This window comes from Pocillopora damicornis, chromosome 4, assembly GCF_964200805.1.
Source record: "Pocillopora damicornis chromosome 4, jaPocDami1.2, whole genome shotgun sequence".
Classification (NCBI taxonomy): domain Eukaryota; kingdom Metazoa; phylum Cnidaria; class Anthozoa; order Scleractinia; family Pocilloporidae; genus Pocillopora; species Pocillopora damicornis.
The window spans coordinates 9,852,772-9,873,885 of NC_142673.1; the positions used below are offsets into that span (position 1 = coordinate 9,852,772).

At 38.0% G+C, this 21,114-nt stretch overlaps 2 protein-coding genes across 7 annotated transcripts; both read left to right on the forward strand.

Annotated features, from left to right (window-relative positions):
- Positions 1-2,086: 2,086 nt before the first annotated feature.
- Positions 2,087-10,532, forward strand: LOC113679978 (uncharacterized). 6 transcript variants are annotated; one of them, XM_027196968.2, is made up of 5 exons: positions 2,087-2,222; positions 5,082-5,254; positions 5,922-7,808; positions 8,480-8,648; positions 9,164-10,532. In XM_027196968.2, the coding sequence occupies exons 2-5, from the start codon at positions 5,130-5,132 to the stop codon at positions 9,656-9,658; spliced, it is 2,676 nt and encodes an 891-aa protein (XP_027052769.2). In that variant the 5' UTR covers positions 2,087-2,222; positions 5,082-5,129; the 3' UTR covers positions 9,659-10,532. The 6 variants fall into 6 exon arrangements, with proteins under 6 accessions (XP_027052769.2, XP_089058899.1, XP_027052771.2 ...); XM_089202773.1 differs by having other exon boundaries at positions 2,198-2,315; XM_027196970.2 differs by lacking the exon at positions 2,087-2,222 and adding an exon at positions 3,421-3,695.
- Positions 10,533-16,816: 6,284 nt separating this feature from the next.
- Positions 16,817-20,461, forward strand: LOC113680009 (retinal homeobox protein Rx2). Its single transcript, XM_027197002.2, has 3 exons — positions 16,817-17,103; positions 17,243-17,490; positions 18,751-20,461. The coding sequence occupies exons 1-3, from the start codon at positions 17,010-17,012 to the stop codon at positions 19,162-19,164; spliced, it is 756 nt and encodes a 251-aa protein (XP_027052803.1). The 5' UTR covers positions 16,817-17,009; the 3' UTR covers positions 19,165-20,461.
- Positions 20,462-21,114: the final 653 nt, after the last annotated feature.

A 21,114-nucleotide genomic window follows, 5' to 3' on the forward strand; every position in this document is an offset into this window, starting at 1 on the left:
TTCCAAGAAGTTTCTGTCGCCCAGAGAGCCCTCAGCTCTTACCTTCACTGGTGCGGCCGCCAATTTGGTCACAAGGCTTTCTCGGATCACGCTGAGGAAATTCTTTTAAAAGAAGTCAGTTCAAGAGCCTAAGAGGTGCATCTGCACTTAGCGAAAACCTACGAATGGCGAATAAATTCAAGCATGTAGCCGGTTTAGGGCCATAGAACAGATACCTTCAATAGAAGCTGATGAAGCTAAAAGGGTCGAAAGAGATAAACCTATGGCAAAAAAGAGTATTTCGCAACTGAAAGCAATGCATGCACGCTCAAGTTATGTTAACAGCAACTAATTTCGGGCTTACTTCATTGAGAGCTTTTTCACGAAATGTTTATCTTTGCCCCTGCAAATTAACATTTTCGGAATGAAACTGCTTTATTGAGTATTTCATGCAAATTCGTATTTTTATCAAATGTAATTCTGATAACGCTGACAGGGTCAAAGGGTACTCAAATGCTATCTTTTTGAAGCATGGCTGCTTTCACGTACTTTCGAAAATACTTATGCCGATAACATTGACATGTAAGGATATGGAATTCCAAATAATAATAGGAACCAAAACTGATTTTTTAAAATGACAGAGTAAACCGTAACACATACCTAGATAGTTTGTGTAAACTGAATGAGAAGAAAAACTGTCAAAAACCCAACCATTAAGCTTGCGAGAACTGATGATGTAATGCTCAATGGCGTCAAAAATGTCTACACCGTTGTTATCTTCCTCTGATTCTCTGTTCTTCCCATATAACTGACATTGATAAAGTTGAGTCCAGAAAATTAATGAATTTTAGTTTCAAAGTGGTTTAGCCCAAACATACCAAATGAAGCTGAGCGCAAGAGTTCAGCCACTTCAGAAACAGGAGCTTTATCTCGATCACCCCAACTCACCGGTGCACATGAACTTCCTTGCTAACTTGTCTTTCGTAAAGTATACGTATTTTGACCGACGGAAAAGGAATCCAGCGATCCACCCCAACCATCGAGAGTGTATGGTTTTCTCAGTTTTATTTGTATCTGTGTTTATTTCATTTTTTTTATTCATCCGATATTCTTCTTTATATATCTTTAATGGTTGGCAAGTTTATCTTTCTTGCTTTCTTTTCTAGTCAACGGATTTACGTCAACAGGCACCACGAGACTTTCTATTTATTTCTGCTCGGAAAAACGCCGCGTTCCCTCGTTCAAATTATTTTTAGTTTGTTTGTGTATTGTCAAAATAGAATCCAGGGGTGTTCCGAATGATATAAGAAGGCTTTCTAGGATTACTTTTGTGGGTGTTCCAGATTGTTACAGTGTTCCCAAAAATAATACATTTCTGTTCTCGACGTAGTTCACACTAACGCGGTTACGATAATCCTTTTAAGCAGTTTAGATCACCGCCTCGGAATTTTGTTAAGGATTTACGATAAACAATAACCAAGTGGGAAAGCAGTTGCACCCTTCCACACCCGAAAACGACAAACAGTGCAAAATCAAGCAGGGAAAGCTTATGAGTCATTGTCCTGGAAACATAAGCTCAACTGCGCATAAAGCGCAACTAATAGAAACCTTGTTGATCACTTGAGGCTTTTCTTTGATCGTTGGACCCCCTGTGTATAACAATTAACTGTCTATGCCCTCTTGCCTAAAACGACTTTAGCACCGAATGGAACAAGCAATATTCTTGATTTTACCACCTGTCTCCCTATCATTTGCTCATGAAGCTATTCAGTAGTAATTTGATTAGCCTGATGATCAAGCAAATTACCTAATTAAGTGAACTTTGGGACCTGAAAAGATTCAAAATTTAAAAGACGCCCTTAGGGTAAGTCGACAAACAGTAACCGTTCTGATGTTGTTTCTATTTGCCAACCGCGCCCTCGCGTCGATGAAAATCTAAATTCGTTCGTTTCCATACGTGAAAACCCGAACATTGTCGTCAAAATTTCCGTTTGTGGCAATTTTTACGAATGATGACGTCTCTCGAACTTTCGACACGTCGTAATCAAGTGGGCAGACATTGGCGTTGACAAAGCCGTATTGTATTTCACCAATCACAAATGAGTGACAAAGTCGTGTTGTATTGGACCAATCACCATTGTTCTATTATTAACTGCGTAAACCCTTGTTCTGTGATCAATCGTGCGTTTCAATGAATCTTGTTTATTACAGCGAGCAGGGATAGATGATTTCGAATATTTCAGGTAAGAATTACTCTTAAGCTTTTGTTCTTTTGAGATGAGAAAACTTCGGGGCATCACACTAAGGTCTTCTGCTCTTTTGTGACCTATCACAAGGTTAGTATTTCGTGACACAGAAGCGGAATTTCTGTTCCACCACACCATAATTCGTAGAGAGGTGTTTTCGTTCGTTCCTTGAGTTTATCTACAAGCTTTTCATACCTGCTTTAGTCTTTTCAAAATGTAAAGTATCATCTGTCAACAATTCGAACACGCAAGGCTTTTAATGTTCGTGAGCACATGTGGAAGTTTAATGTAAAACTCAGCGGTATAACTTGATCGTTTTGTAATCTCCTGTATGAATTACATGCATCAAGAGTGATCGCCAATACTTGGAAAGCCTTGTTTTTCTGATGAAAAATTTGAATGTGCCAAATCTTGTATCAAGTTAAAGAGGATGATTTCGCTGTTTCAATGAACCCCTGCGATTCGTTAAGAAGACGCGGCTATAAGTACACATTCGTCTTTATTTCGTTTACTCTGCCAGTTGCTTGTGTACTTACCTTCCATATTCTTTGTTTTAATTGATTTCATTTCGTATTCTGTATGCGCTCATTGTGTTCGAGGTATCAACTAATGTACATAATTTAGTGGTTAAACAACTCATAATTGTGTATCTGAAGAAATTTTAGAAAACTAATTTCTGCTTTGTGACAGGAGAGCTAAAGGAGCTGAGGCAATTATGTTTTAGCTATAAATAATGTTTAATAGTCTTTGGAGTACTTCATTAGCTGAATTTACATGCAAATTGCTCGCTGAACATCAGTAATTGCCATTCTTCGAGACGAACTCTTTTACATATAGCGCCGCATATTCCGGTTGTAACACACTATTGAATAGAGGTTACCGAGTGTAAATAACAAAATTGCCCTGTAAATTGGCAAAATTTTCGCTGGTGTCTGCGGCTTAGCACTCGGTTTCAGCTGATTGACTGGCCTTGCTGAGAGTAAAATTCTATGCATGTTAAGAGCTAAGAGCTGGTAATAGGATCCTAGGGCAGGGCAAAGTCTTGAGCTTTTTCCAATTGCAGAGTTCTTCGTTCAGTTGAAAGATGGCACCGTATATGCTTGGCTTTGGTGAAATACGTTTCCAGTAAGCACTGACAATGCATTTTAACTCGAAAAACCGGTCGAAAACGTCACTTCCGGTGGGTTAAGTGTATGAAAATAAAACTCATGGCTATTCATATTCATTTGATTTGTAGAGATCGTCTAGACAAAAATGTTTGAACACGTTTTTTGATTTATCCTCGGGGCGAGTTCTTCAAATTTCGGTGGATTTCGATACTTCCGAGTGGGACCCCACATTCGCCGGCTCATTAGCAGACTTGTGCGAGAACACTGGAAATTGAAGAAGAGACACCCAAATTAATAGACAAACGTCAACATTTTTTATCGTAAAATAATCTACTTTGGTTGGTATTGGACTTCAGAAAATGTGAGTTGCTTCTTTACCTGCTGAGAGACTAATGTTCACCAAATTATCCTGAAGAACAGAATAATTGTGTCACGTTCATTTTGTGTTGGATTAGCGATCCATGACTTTTAAAGATGATTCGGAAGGGTGTGAAATGCCATTATGCTTTTCACATTGTGAGGGTGATTAATTATTTTCTGGTCAGCAGCTTCTTTAGCACAATTTACATTGTTTCACTTCGCTCTCGGTTATGCCACTTTCTGCGCTCATCGGAAAAGTCATTGCAGCATAAGTAAAGTACTTTGAAGGTTTCACTTCTTGACAAAGTTCCGGCCAGCGCTTGTATATTGTTTGTTTATCGGAAAACCTAATGAAGTAACCAGAATATTTACCGCGAGAATATACGTCAGAAAGTAAGTATCGGTAAACCGCGGAAGATATTTGATATTTTTTTAGTATGATTCATGTTCTTCTATATTCGCCTTACACGTGCTAAATGTTTCGTTCCTTGTTGAAGGAACCGGCCTCAACGAGTGTCGGTACGTGGTGTCTTCTGTAATAGACTCCAGGCGGAGCTTTTCATAATTTAGTATTCATCGGTAAAATCGCATTACTCAAGCATTCTTCTTGTCTAGTTTGAATATCGATAACGTTTACTTAATTTGTGGAACAGGATACTTTTTTTTTCTTTTTGCTAAAGAGCTACTAGTGACAATAGCAAGGATCAGAAACTTCCGTTTAGAACAAAGCTGTCTCCTGAGGTTTCTTATGAGTCAAGGGAAAAGAAAATCGTAGCAGACATACAGAAGTTGAATTGCTTAAACTTTCACCTTTCAGATCCGATCTCGTAATATTCTGACAGCAATGTGAAAAGTGGTCTAAATAATTGAGGAAAAATCGTCTGTGAAGACAAAAGTAATCCTGTCAGAAACGAAAGCGAATAAGTTAATACTCTCTGCTTTTTTTCCCGGCAATGTATTGATTACTCTCTCAGTCATTTCGTCGTAAGTTATGAGTGTAATTGGTTTAATTATCCTTTCTGATCCAAAGCAGAAGGTGCCAGTGTTCTGTTCAATGTGTGTACACGCGATATTCTAAAGCTACGCTAGTTACCATAGCAATTATCGAGCTCCTATTTAGTTAAGATTTAAAACATATCAGAGTAAAAGACAAATAGCAAACGGGACCGTGAATTCCTGAAGTACACACTGTTGTTTGCTCTGTTTTGCGTCTCTGTTTCTTTCAAAGCGGCATCTATCGACCTCTCTCGACCGTATCATAGCAGCTAATCGGTACGGTTTCAATGGCGCCTGATTAAGTGACTTAGGCGCTCACAGCACGTATTTAGAACAAGAATGCTCTGTGAATGTTTTGCTGAATGTGTACTCGGTTGAAATTTTCTTTCAGCTTCCTGATCTCCGGTTAAGAACCGCGAACGAAAGCAAGAAGTTAGCTATGTCATCGTCATCACAGACAGCCTTTCGAAGCCGGAGCAAGACTCTGCCACTGCCTTCCAGAGTTAAGATCGAGAAAAAGATTGTACAAGAGCCCAAAACAAGGTCGCCACTTCCCTTCAGAAGGTTAGTTAGGTTATCAATACTATTGTGGTGTGAACTGAAAATATGTCCCATGTAATGGTGTCGTATCTCGTAAATTTACGTGTTCTGCATAAAATAGTTTTATCATTGAATTGTTTAATTAAGATGCGCACAGTTTAGTGGTAATGTTATCTACTAATTTTACAGACACAATTGAAATACTAAGAGGTCTTGTGTATATTACGTTAGCGGCAAATCAGTTACTGAATTTCGTAATGGATACTAAACAAACGAAGAAACACGATAGTTTGCAGATAAGCACTGTGTGTTATTAGATAAACGTCTGGGTCTTATTTGGAAACAGCGTTTGTTTCGAAATATTTATTTTATTCCCTTTCGACGACTTTCCTCGTTCCTTCCTTGGTAAAATAAACAGATTACCTTGGACAAAAATTGTCGCCTACATCCATGTGGTTTTGACGTAGAGGTCATAACTATTTAAACTGCCGTGACTTTTTAAACTAGTTTGAAACAAATCTTGTTTATTTTGGGGACTTAATAGCCGCACTATCAATTATTTCTCAATATAAAGTTATTTTTATTTCTTTACATGTCACACATCTGTCAGCCTTGCGTGACAACTTCACTGCACTGCACTTTTTTAACAGTGATGTACAGGATTATATTGACTATGCTCTTTTGTTTACAGATTAGCGGATCTTTTGAAAAGGAAGAAAAAACGAAGTAAAGGAGCTTCTGATTCATTCAATGTGCCCTTAGAAAGGCAAACCTGGTTTCATGGAAAGATCACAGCAGATTTTGCAGAGCGTTACTTACGGCGAGACGGAAACTTCTTGGTGCGTGAAGACCCCGCAAAACCAGGCAGCTGTTTTATCGTGGTGCGCCACAAACGGTCAGCGGTTCACATACCACTTGTCAAAGTAAACTCGTCCAAAGGAACAAGAATAAAGTATAGGACAGAGGAATCTGAGAACAGTTTCGATTCCATATGCGAGTTAATTCACTACTATGTAACAGAAAAGAAACCATTAACCCCGAACACTTCAGCAGTAATCACTCATGCTGTCAGCCGCGATGCAACACTTTTGTCATCAGACGATTTAAAAAGTATGAACTCCAATCATCATAACAGGTATGTAACAAACACTGTTCCTGCTAATGCCTGTCCGCCCAATCCCCCTGGGACTGGTCCCCTGCGTCAAAGACGAATCGGCAAACCTACTCGCAAGAACAGTGATCCCGGATTACATCTTGAGGTTAACACAAATGGCGTCAAAATGCGACATTTTACAATGGATTCTCAGGTGAAAATAAATGTTCCCTCCTCCCCAGAAAAATTATCATGGACAATTCAGCCGAAACAACGGGAGAAAATTCCCGAAGCATTCCTTGCAAAGGCCGAGAAAGAGGAAAATTTGCCATTTTATGAGACACCGTTAGGAGAAAAGAAAGTCGAGGATCTGAAGGAAACTTTACAAACGTCGGAGCCATTTTATGAAGATCCTAATGAAAAGGAAAGTTTGGAAAATTACTATGACAAACCTGGAGAAAAGGAAAAGTCACCAACGTCAGTTGATGACATGGAGAAAATAAAACCTTCTGATGAAAAAGAGGAGCTGGAAAAGAATGATGGCTACTACGACACACCTGCGAATGGGATTAACGACCAAGATTTTTATGATAAACCGTCTCCCATAGAAAGCTCGGAAGAATACTACGACAAACCACCGAGACAATCCAGCCAAGCAAGCCTGTCGAACACTTCCAGAGAACAAAGTCAGGAAGATGTTTATGATAAGCCACGACGTAGCATTGACTGCCTGTACGACACACCACGGGCCAGTCAGGATAACCTATACGACAAACCACCCCCCAAACCAAAAAGGACTGAGTCTTTCAGGAACTCAGATCCAACTGTTTCTTCGAAAATTCCTCCCAAACTCGTGTCACGATGCAGTGCGCCTGCATTGCGGACCTATGATTCTGACGCATCTGCCCGCCGGGGTCCTTCCTTTGAAGCTCTTCCGGAGAAAAGGCATTCAGGGGCTGAGTTTTTCTTGAGGAAAGCCACTTCCAAGAATTCATCTCCTGGTGGAGTTAGCTTAGAGTCTGAAGCTTATTACTCTACGCCTCCATCAAGGCAAACAGAAAGTCCTCTGTCATCAAAATCTGACCTCGGCTCGCCTGAGAATCTAGACATATATGACGTACCAACTGAATCTGGCGCTATTTCGGGACAGGAGCTGACACCATCAAAGCCAACTGATGGCGAGAAAGAGAACCAAACGAGTCCAAACGTGGCAGATAACAGACCTAAGCGTTCAGGTTCTGTGGACAAACAGGGAATCTTTTTAAATGTGATGAAAAAGATTGGCGAGAACTTGCTTTCTCCGTTCCTAGAGATTGACTGCCTCGCCCTTGCGAGACACTTGACTCGGGTGGATCTGATACAACTATGGGGCGAGGAGCCGCAACGTCAGTCTTGGAGCATTGAGGATGGCACTGGAGGAGCCAAAGGCCTGGAAATTCTTACGCTTCCTCAAGGAAGGGACCAAAGGGCACAATTACTTTCAAGGTTCGCATCTGTTAGATTTAAGAATTAGAACTTAAAATCAGTTTTGCCTAAGTTTTAGGTTACTCCACCATCCTAGTCTATCAAAAGAATGTCTTCCTTCCTAAGGACGGAAACGTTATGTGTATTGATTAAGGGAAAGACTTCGTCGCACATTGATAAGGGAGCATCTTTTACGTCCCAACGAGCACGCTACTACTCTGACCTACCTTTGTTCCTCTCATCATGTAGTTATCACTGTTCTTATCATCATGTAGTCATCATTGTTCTTATCATCTCGTAGTCATCAAATGAACATCCCACAAGTGTACCATACTGGTATCTCTACATATTTCTCTGTGGGGTTATTAAGCATCGCATTAGGAATAAAAACTAAGGGGGGGATAGAAGAACCACAACAACTTTGACAGTTAACATGATAACTTACTCTTCTCTTCTCGCCATATGGCTTATCCTTCGTTTTTTTCACCTTCGTGCATGTTTTGAAGAATTTAACTTCCCATAAAGATATAAAAAAATCAAATATATTTGAGAAAAGTAAGAGACCTTCGTCACTCTGGTTGCCATAATTTCGTTCACTTTTCAGGGAGGAAAAAATACTTAAGCTCGACAGAGTGTTTTCTTTTTAACCGTAAACCATCGGTTATTACTCTCGCCTTTCCTCTTTCTTTTAGATTTTCTAATGTGAGACACTGGGTAGCGACATTAGTCGTGGCTGCGGGTGACCTGGGCACCAGAGGCAAAGTTCTCAAAAAGCTGATTGAGTTGGCTGACGTTCTGAGCGACAAACTTGGTAACCTGGTGTCATTTATGGCTGTTATGGAAGGACTCTCCTTACCTCAGGTACTTTTTCGTCCTGATTCACCCGTTTAGTGTACAGAAGGGAACGGCAACAACATACGAAACGTCAACGTTGACTGAAAAAAATTGACATATATTTTAGAGCAGTCTGCAACGTATTTGGTGTGTAATAAAGTTTGCTCAAAGACTGTGCAAAATTATGAAGAAAAAAAAAAGAGACTGGGAACAAAAGGAGGTTTGATAGTTTTGAAGATTTAGTGTCGTCTTATATTGCCAGTAATTTTTCATTCATGGTTAAATTCCTGTCGAATCATCTCAAATGAAAGAATAGATGGCTTAAATTACGCCCTTGATAAAAAATATGTTGAGTTTCTTTCTTTCCTTTCTTGCCAGCTTGAGTGATGAAATTTTGTGGCCAGTTTGTGCCGCAGTCTTTAAATATTAGGTTGATGCGTGCGTGCGTGCGCGCGCGAGCTTGAGTGAGTGCGTGTGTGAGTGTGCTCTTGTGTCTCTGTTTCCTTGAATCTGTAAATCCCTAAATCGTGGTTTATCTTTAGGTAACGCGACTTCACCACGCGTGGTCATGCCTTCATCGCCAGTGCAGTTCTACCGCGATTCTCTACCACAGCACTCTCAAGCCTTTGGCGGGGCTCTTGAGCTCAGGGGCTCCTAGCCCTTTTCCCGGAGTGAGCCTCCCTTATATCATACCCTTGGTCAGGTACCTGGAAATGACCCCGGAAGAAATTCTCAGTGACTGGACACATGCTGAGGTAGACCTTGGGTTAGAAACAATATCGGCACATTTGGACTCTGGGCGCATTCTGACGCAACAGCTTGAAGAGTTTCGCGTAGAAGCAATTAATCATCTACGCAAAGATGACTTTGTAGTCGATGCTAAACTCATTGATTATTTCCAAGAGAGAGTCAACATTGGAAATGTGTTAGGACTGGGTCCTGATTCCACCAACCGGACAAATAAATTAAGGACTTTGCTGCAATGGCTCTCGGAAAACGCGGAACATCTCACTAGTGCAGAGACTTCTGGAGTGTAGAGAAGGAAACTTTGTACATTTATCTTACAAGTTAGTGTTCCTGTGATCTGCTGCTGTTAGTTCATGGTTGTTGGGATGCCATTTCATATGTTTCTGTTAGGTCGTTACGAGAACACGGTTGTCGATCTTTTAATCATGAAATTATTCTAAATTGTAATTCTGTATACTCTGGACTCTGTTTTGATTTTTTATTTACAAAGTTGGTGTTGATATTTTTTCTTTTTTATGGTCAGAAAAGGGTTTTCGTTGACATGGTAATTTTCACATGTACAGTCCTTTATCGTACACTATGTGTAGTCATTTTCCACAGATCACAGGTTTCTTTTCGAAAAGTCTTTTTTTCTATTAAAGAAAAAGGAGAAGATAAGCGAATGTCTTTCTAATTGTAAATAAATCACCCGAATTGGACCTTGTACTGAGTTTTAATTCCGACAGTCAGAGAACTTTTCTATATATACATGAATAAAATAATTCTGTAATCTAGAAAGAAAATAAGCAATAAGAGAGAAGAAGGTGTCTCACTCTGCAGTTATTCCATAATTGCACAGTTATGCTTAAAAGAATGACTGCGTATCGGTCTTGGAAAATGTTAAAGTGAAGCCTAGAGTTGAACTTAGTGCAAATTTTGGAAACATCAAGGGTTTATTTTAATTTTTTTTTTTTGTAAATTTTTTTTAATTCATTCTAGATGAAAGAATTTTATTTCAGTGTTGAAGTTCTAGCTTGTCTGGACCTCGACTTGAAAATTTTATGAATTCTAATGATGCCGAGAGCATAAGATGTTGTACACAATTTAGTTTTGAACCAGGTACTTGTAAATATCAACAGTTTTTGGTAAGAAGCTGAGAAGTAAATTAAAGAGCTTTGTTAGTTACCACTGACTGAATTTGATTGAAGCGATGCTCTACATAGCGTTTCATATCTTTCAACTCTGCCCTTTCATTTGACTCCACTTTTAAAATTCAGTGCTATTTTAAGCCTGTACCTTAAAACCCTCCTGTGTTGTAGTGAAAGCCATTGAAACCTATTAGTTGCGTCTCCATGTCGATCTGTTTGTTATGCTGTTGCAAGCAGTTGTTCCAATTTGTACTTTAAACGAAATCGTAGTGTGACCTTTTATCTCAAAGCTATTAAGCAGTGCAGTTCCATGTGGTGCTGTTTATTGGGCTCTTCATGAGATGGATGAGGGTCATCTAAGACTGAACACAAACTTAGCGTGCGATCAATAATATAACAGTGAAAACGTGATAGGAAATCCTTTTCATGTGGAGTCAATATTTGTTTTCTTGAACAAGCGGTAGCTCTAACTTTGAAGTTTTGTACAAAAAAAAAAACCCCAAGTGTTCGTTTGTGTGACCATTCAAATGAATGCTATTGAGTAAGCAGTGCCTTCATGAAAATTCACCACCCAGTTAAAAGGCTTTGTGCTGAACGCAATCTCTTACCAAGGATCTGATTTGAACATCAAATCTGCCCAACAGTACTTTCCTTTACTTTGATCCTTTTAAATTAATTTTATCACCTTGGAATTAAAACATTCGGTCATTTCAGTATTTCGCCATGCAAGAGGATAAAGGGGAAAATTTTAATTTAGTTTTATTGAAATTGGTGCGTGAAGCTTTTCTTTAACAATTGCACCTGCTGAAAGTCTCGGCTAGCCTTTGTTCTTTATACCAAGAGTACGTTTTTAGGTGAATAATTTGAGAGAAATGAAATTGTCTTTAAAAGAGCAGGATTACTCGGTAGCTAACGGTGAATTCCCAGGTTAAAACACAAAATTAATTGCTGCAACGTAGTCAAAATTCAATTTGGGACAGCACACAGTATATCACGTGAATTCAATTGTTTTTTTTTCCTCCCAGCTTATAATTTATGATAACAGAGCTTTACGGTCTAGGTAGGTTAGAGAAAGGTTAGAATCAGGATTTGTTCTATCCATTCAACACGCCGAACCTTGAGGAAAGGGTACTCTTCGAGGTTATTTCGGATCGAAACGCTGACTTCCCTGAGAGCCTTGCACTTTTATTCAGAATTCCTCTTCGGTAAACTAGCGACCTATCGCTCTTCAAGGTCTTTTATGTTATTGTAGGAGGTATTGTCCCTGATTACAAAATGGGTGGCAAGCAGAAAAGTAAACTTGTCTAATTCTGATCAGTGATGAATAAATCACTTTTAATTGTTTTCACTGGTGTTTTTCGAAAATATGGAGTTACTGTTCTAGCTGGATGGGATAAAATCATTTCAGTAATTATAAAGTTGAAGGATAATTTTCTCCTTTGAAAATCAGTTGTAACTTAAGCCGCAAAAAATGAGAGGACTTTTAAGAGACTGTCGACACGGGTACATCTTTCTAGTTTTGACAGGTCTCAGAGATCGATCTTTGGATGAAGGTTTGAAACTTCATACCCGCAATTAAGCTTGTCATTAGACACCAACTAGTCGAATTGTCACTCTGTCTCTCAAAAAAAGAAGTAGCCAAGCTGTTGCACGTGCTTCACGGCCGCATCTTTCAAACTGACAAACTCGTTCAAGTTTACATTGAGTGCAGAAATCAACTCAAGTTTCATGGCAGACTATTCACAATAAATATTTTAACACCTCTCAGTCTTTCAATGCTTTCAACATTTGTCATTCTACTTGATTTAATCCTCGTTATCGATCCAAAACTGCCTAGAAATCGATTAACCTCATCTTTCAGAGTTTCTCATCTCCTTTACACGTGTTGTTGTTGAGATCAGTCCAGAGGAGTTACATGAAACCCTACCCACAATTCTATGGCAGAATACTCCGAAAAAAAAAATCAAACACTTGTCACCTTTTGGCATTTCGCGCTCTTTATGTGAGACAACCTTAAAAAGTTCGCAGGGAAAAGGTCACGGTACACGATATGAACAAATAGTGAAACGGATGGGCAATGTGCGTCACAGAATTTTGCAGACTTTCTCCTCACAAGTTGGCAAACACCGAAAGAGTGCTATTTCAATCTAACTTTTAAAAGTTGTTTGACGTAATACTTAGCAAACTTCGCTCGAATCATTATCCCAAAATGTCCATAAATATTGTCGTAAAGCTTTCGATATTTGCACTCGTTTGTATGGAAATGGCGCAAAATTAGGCATAAAAACCATTTCTCATTCCGACTCAGGTGTTGACAGGCAAATTCGCGAGGGTTAAGACATAAAGACAAAACCGCTCTATTTTGGTTACATTTAGAATTCGGTCAAATTCTTGTAACTATCTGAAGACATAGGTAACCACACTCTACCTGCGGCAGGCTTCTTTTCCTTTTCTTTCGCAGAGCTTTGTTTTACAAGTTAACTACTTAATAAACTACGACAATGATGAATGGGGTTGGTAATTAAAAGAAAAGATGCGTGTTCACCTTACAACTATATGTGTTTTTCGACTCTTTGTTGACATTTATCGATAACCAGTTTTGTGTTTTCACGTGTGCGTTCTGAAGATGTTATCTACAGCAATTAGTTAGGACGGGTTCAATGATCACGACAAAGTTAAGGAAGTAAATCCTTTCATTTACCTTAAAGTGTACGAACGCTGTATATTGTTAAAACATCATAATAGAACTGTCTACCAGTCCAACATAATTAACTTAGCCAAAGCGGTTTATCTGAATAGTATTCAATAGGAATACTATAATCATATATAAAGTCCATTATTCAAACTCCAATTAACTGCATTTAGTGTTCATCGTTATAGAGATTTCCACAGAACCGTTTTTTTTTCCGATTTTGACGGCTCATTCTTGTTTCTGATTCGCGTAGACAGTGATTCCAGAGGCGTGAAGTATATCAGCCTTTCACATGCAGAATTCTGGAAGATTATTTACCGAGTATTTTCCCTTTTAACCTAGAAAATCATGAGGTAATGTCTAATTCAAAAGAGTTATAACGATTAAATTTCAATTTGTAAGAATTTCAATGGATTCAAGCATGGTAAAAGAAAATATATATTTTACTACAAACAGCGTTTAAATTGATTGGGTGTACCTTGCTTACTGTAAGTTGCGCTTCTCTGTGAAGCAATCTACACATCCAAAAACGTAACATTATAACAACACAAGTCAATCGTTTACAAAAGGTGGTGTCGATTCATGAACAAATCGCTAATCTCGCAATCGCAGATCTTATCTTTAAGTCATACTTGGCTAGGCACCTGAACTTTCCATTCGAACGCGCGTGGCTGATCAACAAGTTTGTGAAGTGCTTTAAAATAGCAAGTCGTAGCTTAAGGCGACATGGTCATTCTTAACAAATCAATTTCGAGCTGATTATAAATTATTACGCAATTCATAGTCACTTAAAATAGGAGGAAACATTTTCCTGATCGGCTCAGTTATTAAACAAAGAAACGCAGAAATAAGATAGCACTTCAGATGTCAGCATTTCACGGAGACATCTCACTTCGCAAGTTTCCTCCTCAAGAACTAGTTGTATATGTAAACAAAATCTACCCGATTGAATATCTTGCTAAAAGAATTCTGTTTTATTTTTACCTCTGCTGGATCCCCTACCGAACAAAATGACAAAAGCTTTTGTTCAAGAGATCTTACAGTGACTTTAATAAAAATGCTATGTTTATCGCTAACAAAAAACCAAAAACATCGAGCACACAAAAGCTTGGATAATTAGGAAAACTCTGAAATCTGTGTTTATAACGTTTAAATACACGCCAAGATTTCTCCTTTATTTAGGTGTAAAGTCAAACATTTTGCCCCTGTTTACAAACTGATCACAGCTCCTTGACAAAAGCGATAAACTATAGGGTTCTTTTGTACCAGCATTTCATAATTTACCAAGAATCGAACACATTTATTCAGTAATGTAATGTCAATATGCGGCTCTATTAAACCTCTTTGTCTCAGATAAAACCATGTAATTCCGCTACGACCATTTTTGTTTTAAACGCCATTTAAAAAACGAATATTGAGGTGGTTAAAGAACAAGTGGCAGGGGTAGATATGAATTTAAACATGTTAAAAGTCGATTTACTTTTTTTGCATAAACAATATCACAGTCGATGAATGTTTCGTAACTCATATCCCGGCTTAAACAGTTACGCAATATAATTTAAAATTGGAAAAACTCTTTAAAAAAACACTTTTTAATACCAGGGAATGGAGCTTAAATCTTCAAAAGAACACTTGTAGCGAGAAAACTGAAATAAAATTAGTAATTGCGATCTTTGCTTTTAATGCGAGGTTGAAAAAAAACATACCGTTTCGTGAAAAAAGTTTTTTGATATTAGGCTTCTTAAGACTAAAATTCTTTAGTTTAGTGGTGGAGGCGTACAAGCAGCAATAAATCAAATAATTTGCGACTATTAATAAGCCTAAAATATCATGTCGAAAAGACATTAATGCGAACAAAAACATTCGAACCGAGATGGTTCAATTTTAACACCATTGCACTCACAGAAAGTAGACGTCGTTAACAACTTTTACCAATCATAGCGCAGGTTGTTAACTTACAAGAAACCCCAATGGTCTATTGGCCGGCTTAGCTTGAATATTCACTGTCATTAACAACAGAAGCTATTCGAACTTGTAAATTATTCATCAAAGTTTCCATTGATTGGCTTCCAATTGGTTTAGTATTGTTTCAGAATAATTTTAGGATGATCTTTCTTCAGCTGGGGGATAAGTGCTCTCTACGAATGATTATGTGCATCTGATTCAAACAAAATCTAGCATAACCTGAAAGAATATATCTTATTCCTTGCGATTTTAAGGCCTTTTTAAAACGAAACACTCTCGATTCCCGTCTGGTGTGATTCGACTTGAGTTAAATATAAAAATATCTTAACTGACAAATTGATATTTATAGGGGGGTAAACATTTTAATTTCCAACTTGCAATTTTAAACCAGTCTTAATCAATTTTTTATAATACTAATGTTAATCCTTTATCATGTTAGAGCAATTCCTTGCATGAACAAAACTCGAGAGTAGATAAAAACGATCGAAATGAGAAGTAACAGATATGAAAAAGAATTGACGACAACCTTCCCAGAAGCAGCGCCTGAGGATTAAAAACGAAAAAACTACGCTCTGAAAGGCGTACTGTCTTGAATTTCAATGCAAAAAGACCTAAAATACCATCTGCTTATTATCGTAAACTGACTTTCTTCGCAAAAGAAAAAGTCTTTTAAACAGCGCTTGTTATCGAGTCACGTTTAGCTTCTCTTCTGATTGGCGGATGTGTTGAGGGAGGTTTTCCATAAGGACACCTGAGATGTTGTAAAATGCGACTCTACATACAATTTTTAATACATCATTTTCATGTCTCATATCGAAAATGGGTCGGTTTTTTCTTTACAATGATATTACCAATTTTTAATGGCATTTTTACCTCAATGTTTTTATCTTTTAACAAACTTAAATTCTTTGGCGCCACAACATAAATATCTCTATTGACATCTTTATTTAAATTTTAACATTATGACCAGCGATATTTGAAAATGAACTGCCATGCAATTTCATTTTTTGCAGCTCGCATCTATTAACGGTTTTAATGATTTCGAGGACAAAGTAAGACCATTAAATGAAATGATGCTCTTTTAATTTTGCAAATTACAATGTCCATTAGCGGGAAGCTAAAATTGTTCTGAACCATGACAGTCCGGTTTTATTGATAATGTTTACCGAGCCATCCCAATTTAGCTTGAGTCATAACTAAGAAAACCAAATCAAATTGAGCGCACGATTCCGAAGAATATTTATACTGATTAATTAAAAATGTGGAATCCCACTCATTTTCTGAGGAAGACATCCAAAAATCCTCGCTTAGAACAACTCGCATTCCTTACAGCGTTGTCGGTTTCCGCGCTTGCTCGCAAAAATGTTACAAATGCTTGTTCAACGCTAAACGGCGGCCTGTTTTACAGGAAGTGCTCCAAACACTGTTAAGATATCTTATAACCGGTCGTTTTATCATTACTAAAATTGTCTTATTATTCACAGAACATTAGTATTGATAGTGATGGCCTTTATGTTAGGCGTATACAAATAAAACCTCGAAGGGTATTTCTTAGACACGCGTATGGCAGGTGTCTTAAGGTCTTGCTTTGGCATTAGTAATAAAATTTACCATTGTATGCATTCAAACAGGGCTTATATTAATTTTCAATTTTCTCTACGAACGCTGTGGCTATGATGTTGAATTCATGCATCATTGCAGCTGCTCCACAGCCAAAAACAATTAGCGCCAAGGCCCTAATCAGCTCGTGTAGCTAATAAGTTTCAAAGAGAGCGAGTTGTAAGGATCAGAATTGCACGGACTTCAGTCTTCGCACACGTACCACTGAATATAGCGGTCACTCATTGTAACTAAGCCATGGAGCAATCTCTTGGTCTGGGCAAACCCCATAGCCAGTATGTAGTCAGTGATGTCTTAGGAATCGAGAGCTTGGCAACTTCCTCCTCTAAGTGTAAGCACAGTTTATCTGTCTTTATTTGAAAACAACATTAATTTTAGCCAGGGAACGTCCAAAACCTATAACCCAGGCCTGTCAAAAAAGACAGTGTCGAATATGACTTTAACTATCTTCTAAACACTTCCCTTTATAGTCCCCTCCTTGGTTTACAGAAGTTATCAGACTCCATCGGCAGACCTCCAAGCACCATCAGATCCCCAAGGACATGCTGATGGTGAAAGCTCTGCTACAGTGAGGAGAAAGCAACGTAGAAATCGTACCACATTCACAAAGCAACAATTGCAAGAACTAGAAAAAGTATTTGATAAAAAGCATTACCCAGATATCGCCCTCAGAGAAGAGCTTGCTGCCAAGATTAACATCAGCGAGGCGCGAATCCAGGTAAATCGTTTTAACAATAATTAAAAACACCCATCTCTATGCTTGAGCCTCATCTTTGAATACACAGAGCTCATCGAAAGCGATTTCATGTTGCGTGTGAAGAAAGTAATCTCACAGAAAATATATCTTAATTTCCCCAAAAGAAAAAATAATGTATGAGATAAAACGTAAACGGGTGTGGTCGTTAACGATAGCCTTGTGTAATAGTAGGCCCATAATTGTATTAGGACGCCGGGCAAGATTATATTACTAGCGAAAATTGTGTGATCGACGATATAGCTTCAAGCTTAGTGAATTTGTGCATAATTGAATTTCTTTTTGCCACCTTTAAAAGTATGAATATATTGCCAATAACACATTACCAAGAATAAAGGCTTCAGACGATATTTCACCAGTGATTTTAGCACACTGCTGCAAAATACTCTGCCAAAGTTGCAGACTTCGATGTTTTGAGTCAAGCAGAAATTCGAGTTCTCTCTCTCTCTCTTGAGTTTCGAAAAGCTGTTTTTCTGTTGGAAAGATTTTCCACTAAATAGCACACTAAAATGAGCGGAAAATTATATACCATCGATTGTCTAATGTAAGGTAAAATTTATGTCCGTGTATTTTTGATGAAGATAAGATTACTTTGAGTATTCTGCCTTTTAATAGCCAGCGCTTGATTTGTGCATCCTTTGCTGCAAAGTAAATGGATCGATCGATGTGCTGTTTCCTCTTCTATGAGTCCTTCTACGAAAAATTTAAACAAATTTCATGACACTCACGAAAAAACACTGAGTGGCAAATTACTGGTGACCAAAAACATTAAGTCTTTTACAATATCTCAATCTGAACCTTCTTTTCATGCTGTTGTCGAGACTTCCTGTTGCCGTTATTTTGTAACTTTTCCACTAATACGATATATACATAGCTCTTTCGATATTGAGATGTACAATTAAACACCGCGGACTTCGATCGGTCATCGAGAATGTTTGTCTTCAATGTTGTATAAGTGTATTCACTTACCCCGGCATTTCTCAGACCAAGTTCTAAACATCATTTCTATCCTTCAACTGACTATATTACAGTACTTCTGCTTTTTGATTTAGAGATAAAAGAGACGAGTTTTGTCATCCGAACACGTTTTAAATGCTTCTTTGTGGAAACCATTAAATTGTTTGTCTTTTGTTGACTCACATCATACAAGTTGGAGTTCCCTCTTATTTGAAGGAACACGGAGAAATTTCGTTGAGATTCAGCTTGTTTTTTCTCACTTTTTAGGTTTGGTTTCAAAACAGACGAGCCAAATGGCGAAAGAGACAAAACCCGTCGCAGAGTTTTACGAAAAAAGTGCGCTATCAAAGCGAAAAACTTGGACCGCACCTGCCAATTGCTCCCAGACCAAGTATTCCCTGTGGACCACCGAACTACTTCCTTGGTTTACCGGGTGCAGTTCCTGTGAGCGCCCATCACCACACATATCCAGGCATTTTGACTTCTCTCAACGCTACAAACTCTAGTTACATGTCTTCATCGCAGCTACCAATGCACAACGGTACGCTTTGGCCTTGCCAAGGCGCCGCTTTCTCAAGCCATGCCGAACAACCTAAGATGGCGCTGGAAGCGTTGAGAATGAAGGCGAAGTCACACGCCTCTTCAATGTCTGCGTTTGAATTCGTTCCATCGTACCATTAGTTCACGGCTTACGCTACCTTGCCGAGCAAGAGAAAAAATAGAACGAGAACGGTCCACCGATGTAAAGTCAACGAAGAATATTGTTTTTGACAAACAGTTGAAATAGCCAAAGATTAACTTGAAATGTCAAGGTGAAGCACTATAGAAAAGTGCGAGAACTTGGGCGCAAATAGTAGCATTTTGATATGAGTATTTCCTTTCAGCTAAGTCAGTGGATATAAGAACTCTTTTGGCTGAAAAGAGAATTGTAAAATTACCGAAAAACAATCATAGAATTCTCGATGAATTTACGATCATTTGTAGTATATTAGATTTTTATATTACAAAAAAATTGCAAGACATTTTATCACGAAAGGTTTTCGCCTTGGTAGAGTATTAAGCTTTACCCAATATAAAATAAGAACGCACTTTATTTAAGATGTACTTTATGCCTATTTGCGCTATTAGTAAATTTTCTTTTGAAAGACTGTCAATGGAAGCTCATTAATGAAGCCGTGAATACTTCCAAGGCTTTTTCGCTTCGCCCCGCCTGGAACTTACAAACCCTAAGGTGCTAACACACCTTAAGCAAGTACATTTTCAACTAGCAATTTCAATAACTGTATTATCCATAAACTAAAACAATATTAACGCCCTGGTACCACATACAAGAAGAAAAAGCGAGAATTATTCTGTAAGAAAAGATTAGAAATCACCAAAACCTCAACAGGGATGAAACTCAGTCAGTAACATTTTAGTTCTTATGAATTTTCAGGGTCAAAGTAGTGAAGTATTCTTCCTGTTTCTAATAACTGTATAGTTTGCTTTTGCGCTGAATCAATAATTTATGAAAGCTAAATTTATGCTATGGATATAAAGAGAATGGTCAGAAATACGTCAGTAACAAATAGCGTGGAAAAACGGACAAATTTTTCTGAGATCTTGAACTCAAACGAAGTTTATCTCTTGTCTCAAAAAACAACAAACCGACACTATTCATTACTTTAAAATGGAATAACCACGTAACTTTTTATACTTCACCGAAATAATCCATTAGATCAAATTTTCACAATAAAGGAAATTAAACACTTTATAGTGATGCGACCGTGTTCTCCTGAAAAGACAATAATTACAACAACATTTACTTAACGGAGGTACAGTTTTTAGTTCGTTCAGAAGTCCTCATGGATAAGCACAAACTTACACGAAAGTTTAGTAAGTTACTTTGTTATCATTAATCTCGTAAACAAGACTGAAATGATGTAAAAAGCCGGAAAAATTCAAATAAAAGTACTTACAAAACGTTATTTATTTGTAATTTCAGCTGCAGCATAATAAGTCTTTCCTTTCGCTAACTATATACGCCGCTTATGGCACCAATCTTTTGTGGTCCCCTTGCCCACCAGCTGATTTTCACCGCTCTCTTTTCAAAAGTTTAACTCTCGCCCAAAAAACCGCAGCAGTTCGTCGTTTTTGTTTTAATCGGAATTCTACCTTGAGAAATACTCGGTATTTAACATTTTCCCTTTCAACAAATACCTCATTTTAGCCAGTTCAAAATGTCAGCAAGGCATGACAATACTTTAAGATGGCAACAGTTCTCAAACAGTCGATTCAAATGATTCCCTTTTGTTTTCAGTTAAGTACAGTTTTGTCGATAGAGCTCTTTGAGCTAAATGGACTGAAGATCTTTTGATTCTCTGCTCAAACAAATCAAGGGTTGAAATTTAGGATCGGGAGAGAAGTCGAGAGAAACGTCATAAACTGGAGATAGAAAAATTTATTCAGTTTAAACTGACACATTATTTCCTTCTATACAAATTCAGATTAGATTCAGCGAGGTTTTGCAGTGCGATAATTTACTTTCCATTCCTATCAAAGGTCTTTTATTTCTAATGAGGTTCAGTGTGTGAACTATGCGAATGATTTCGTTTGGGTAAATTCGAGGATAAATTTACAAATTTGCGTTTT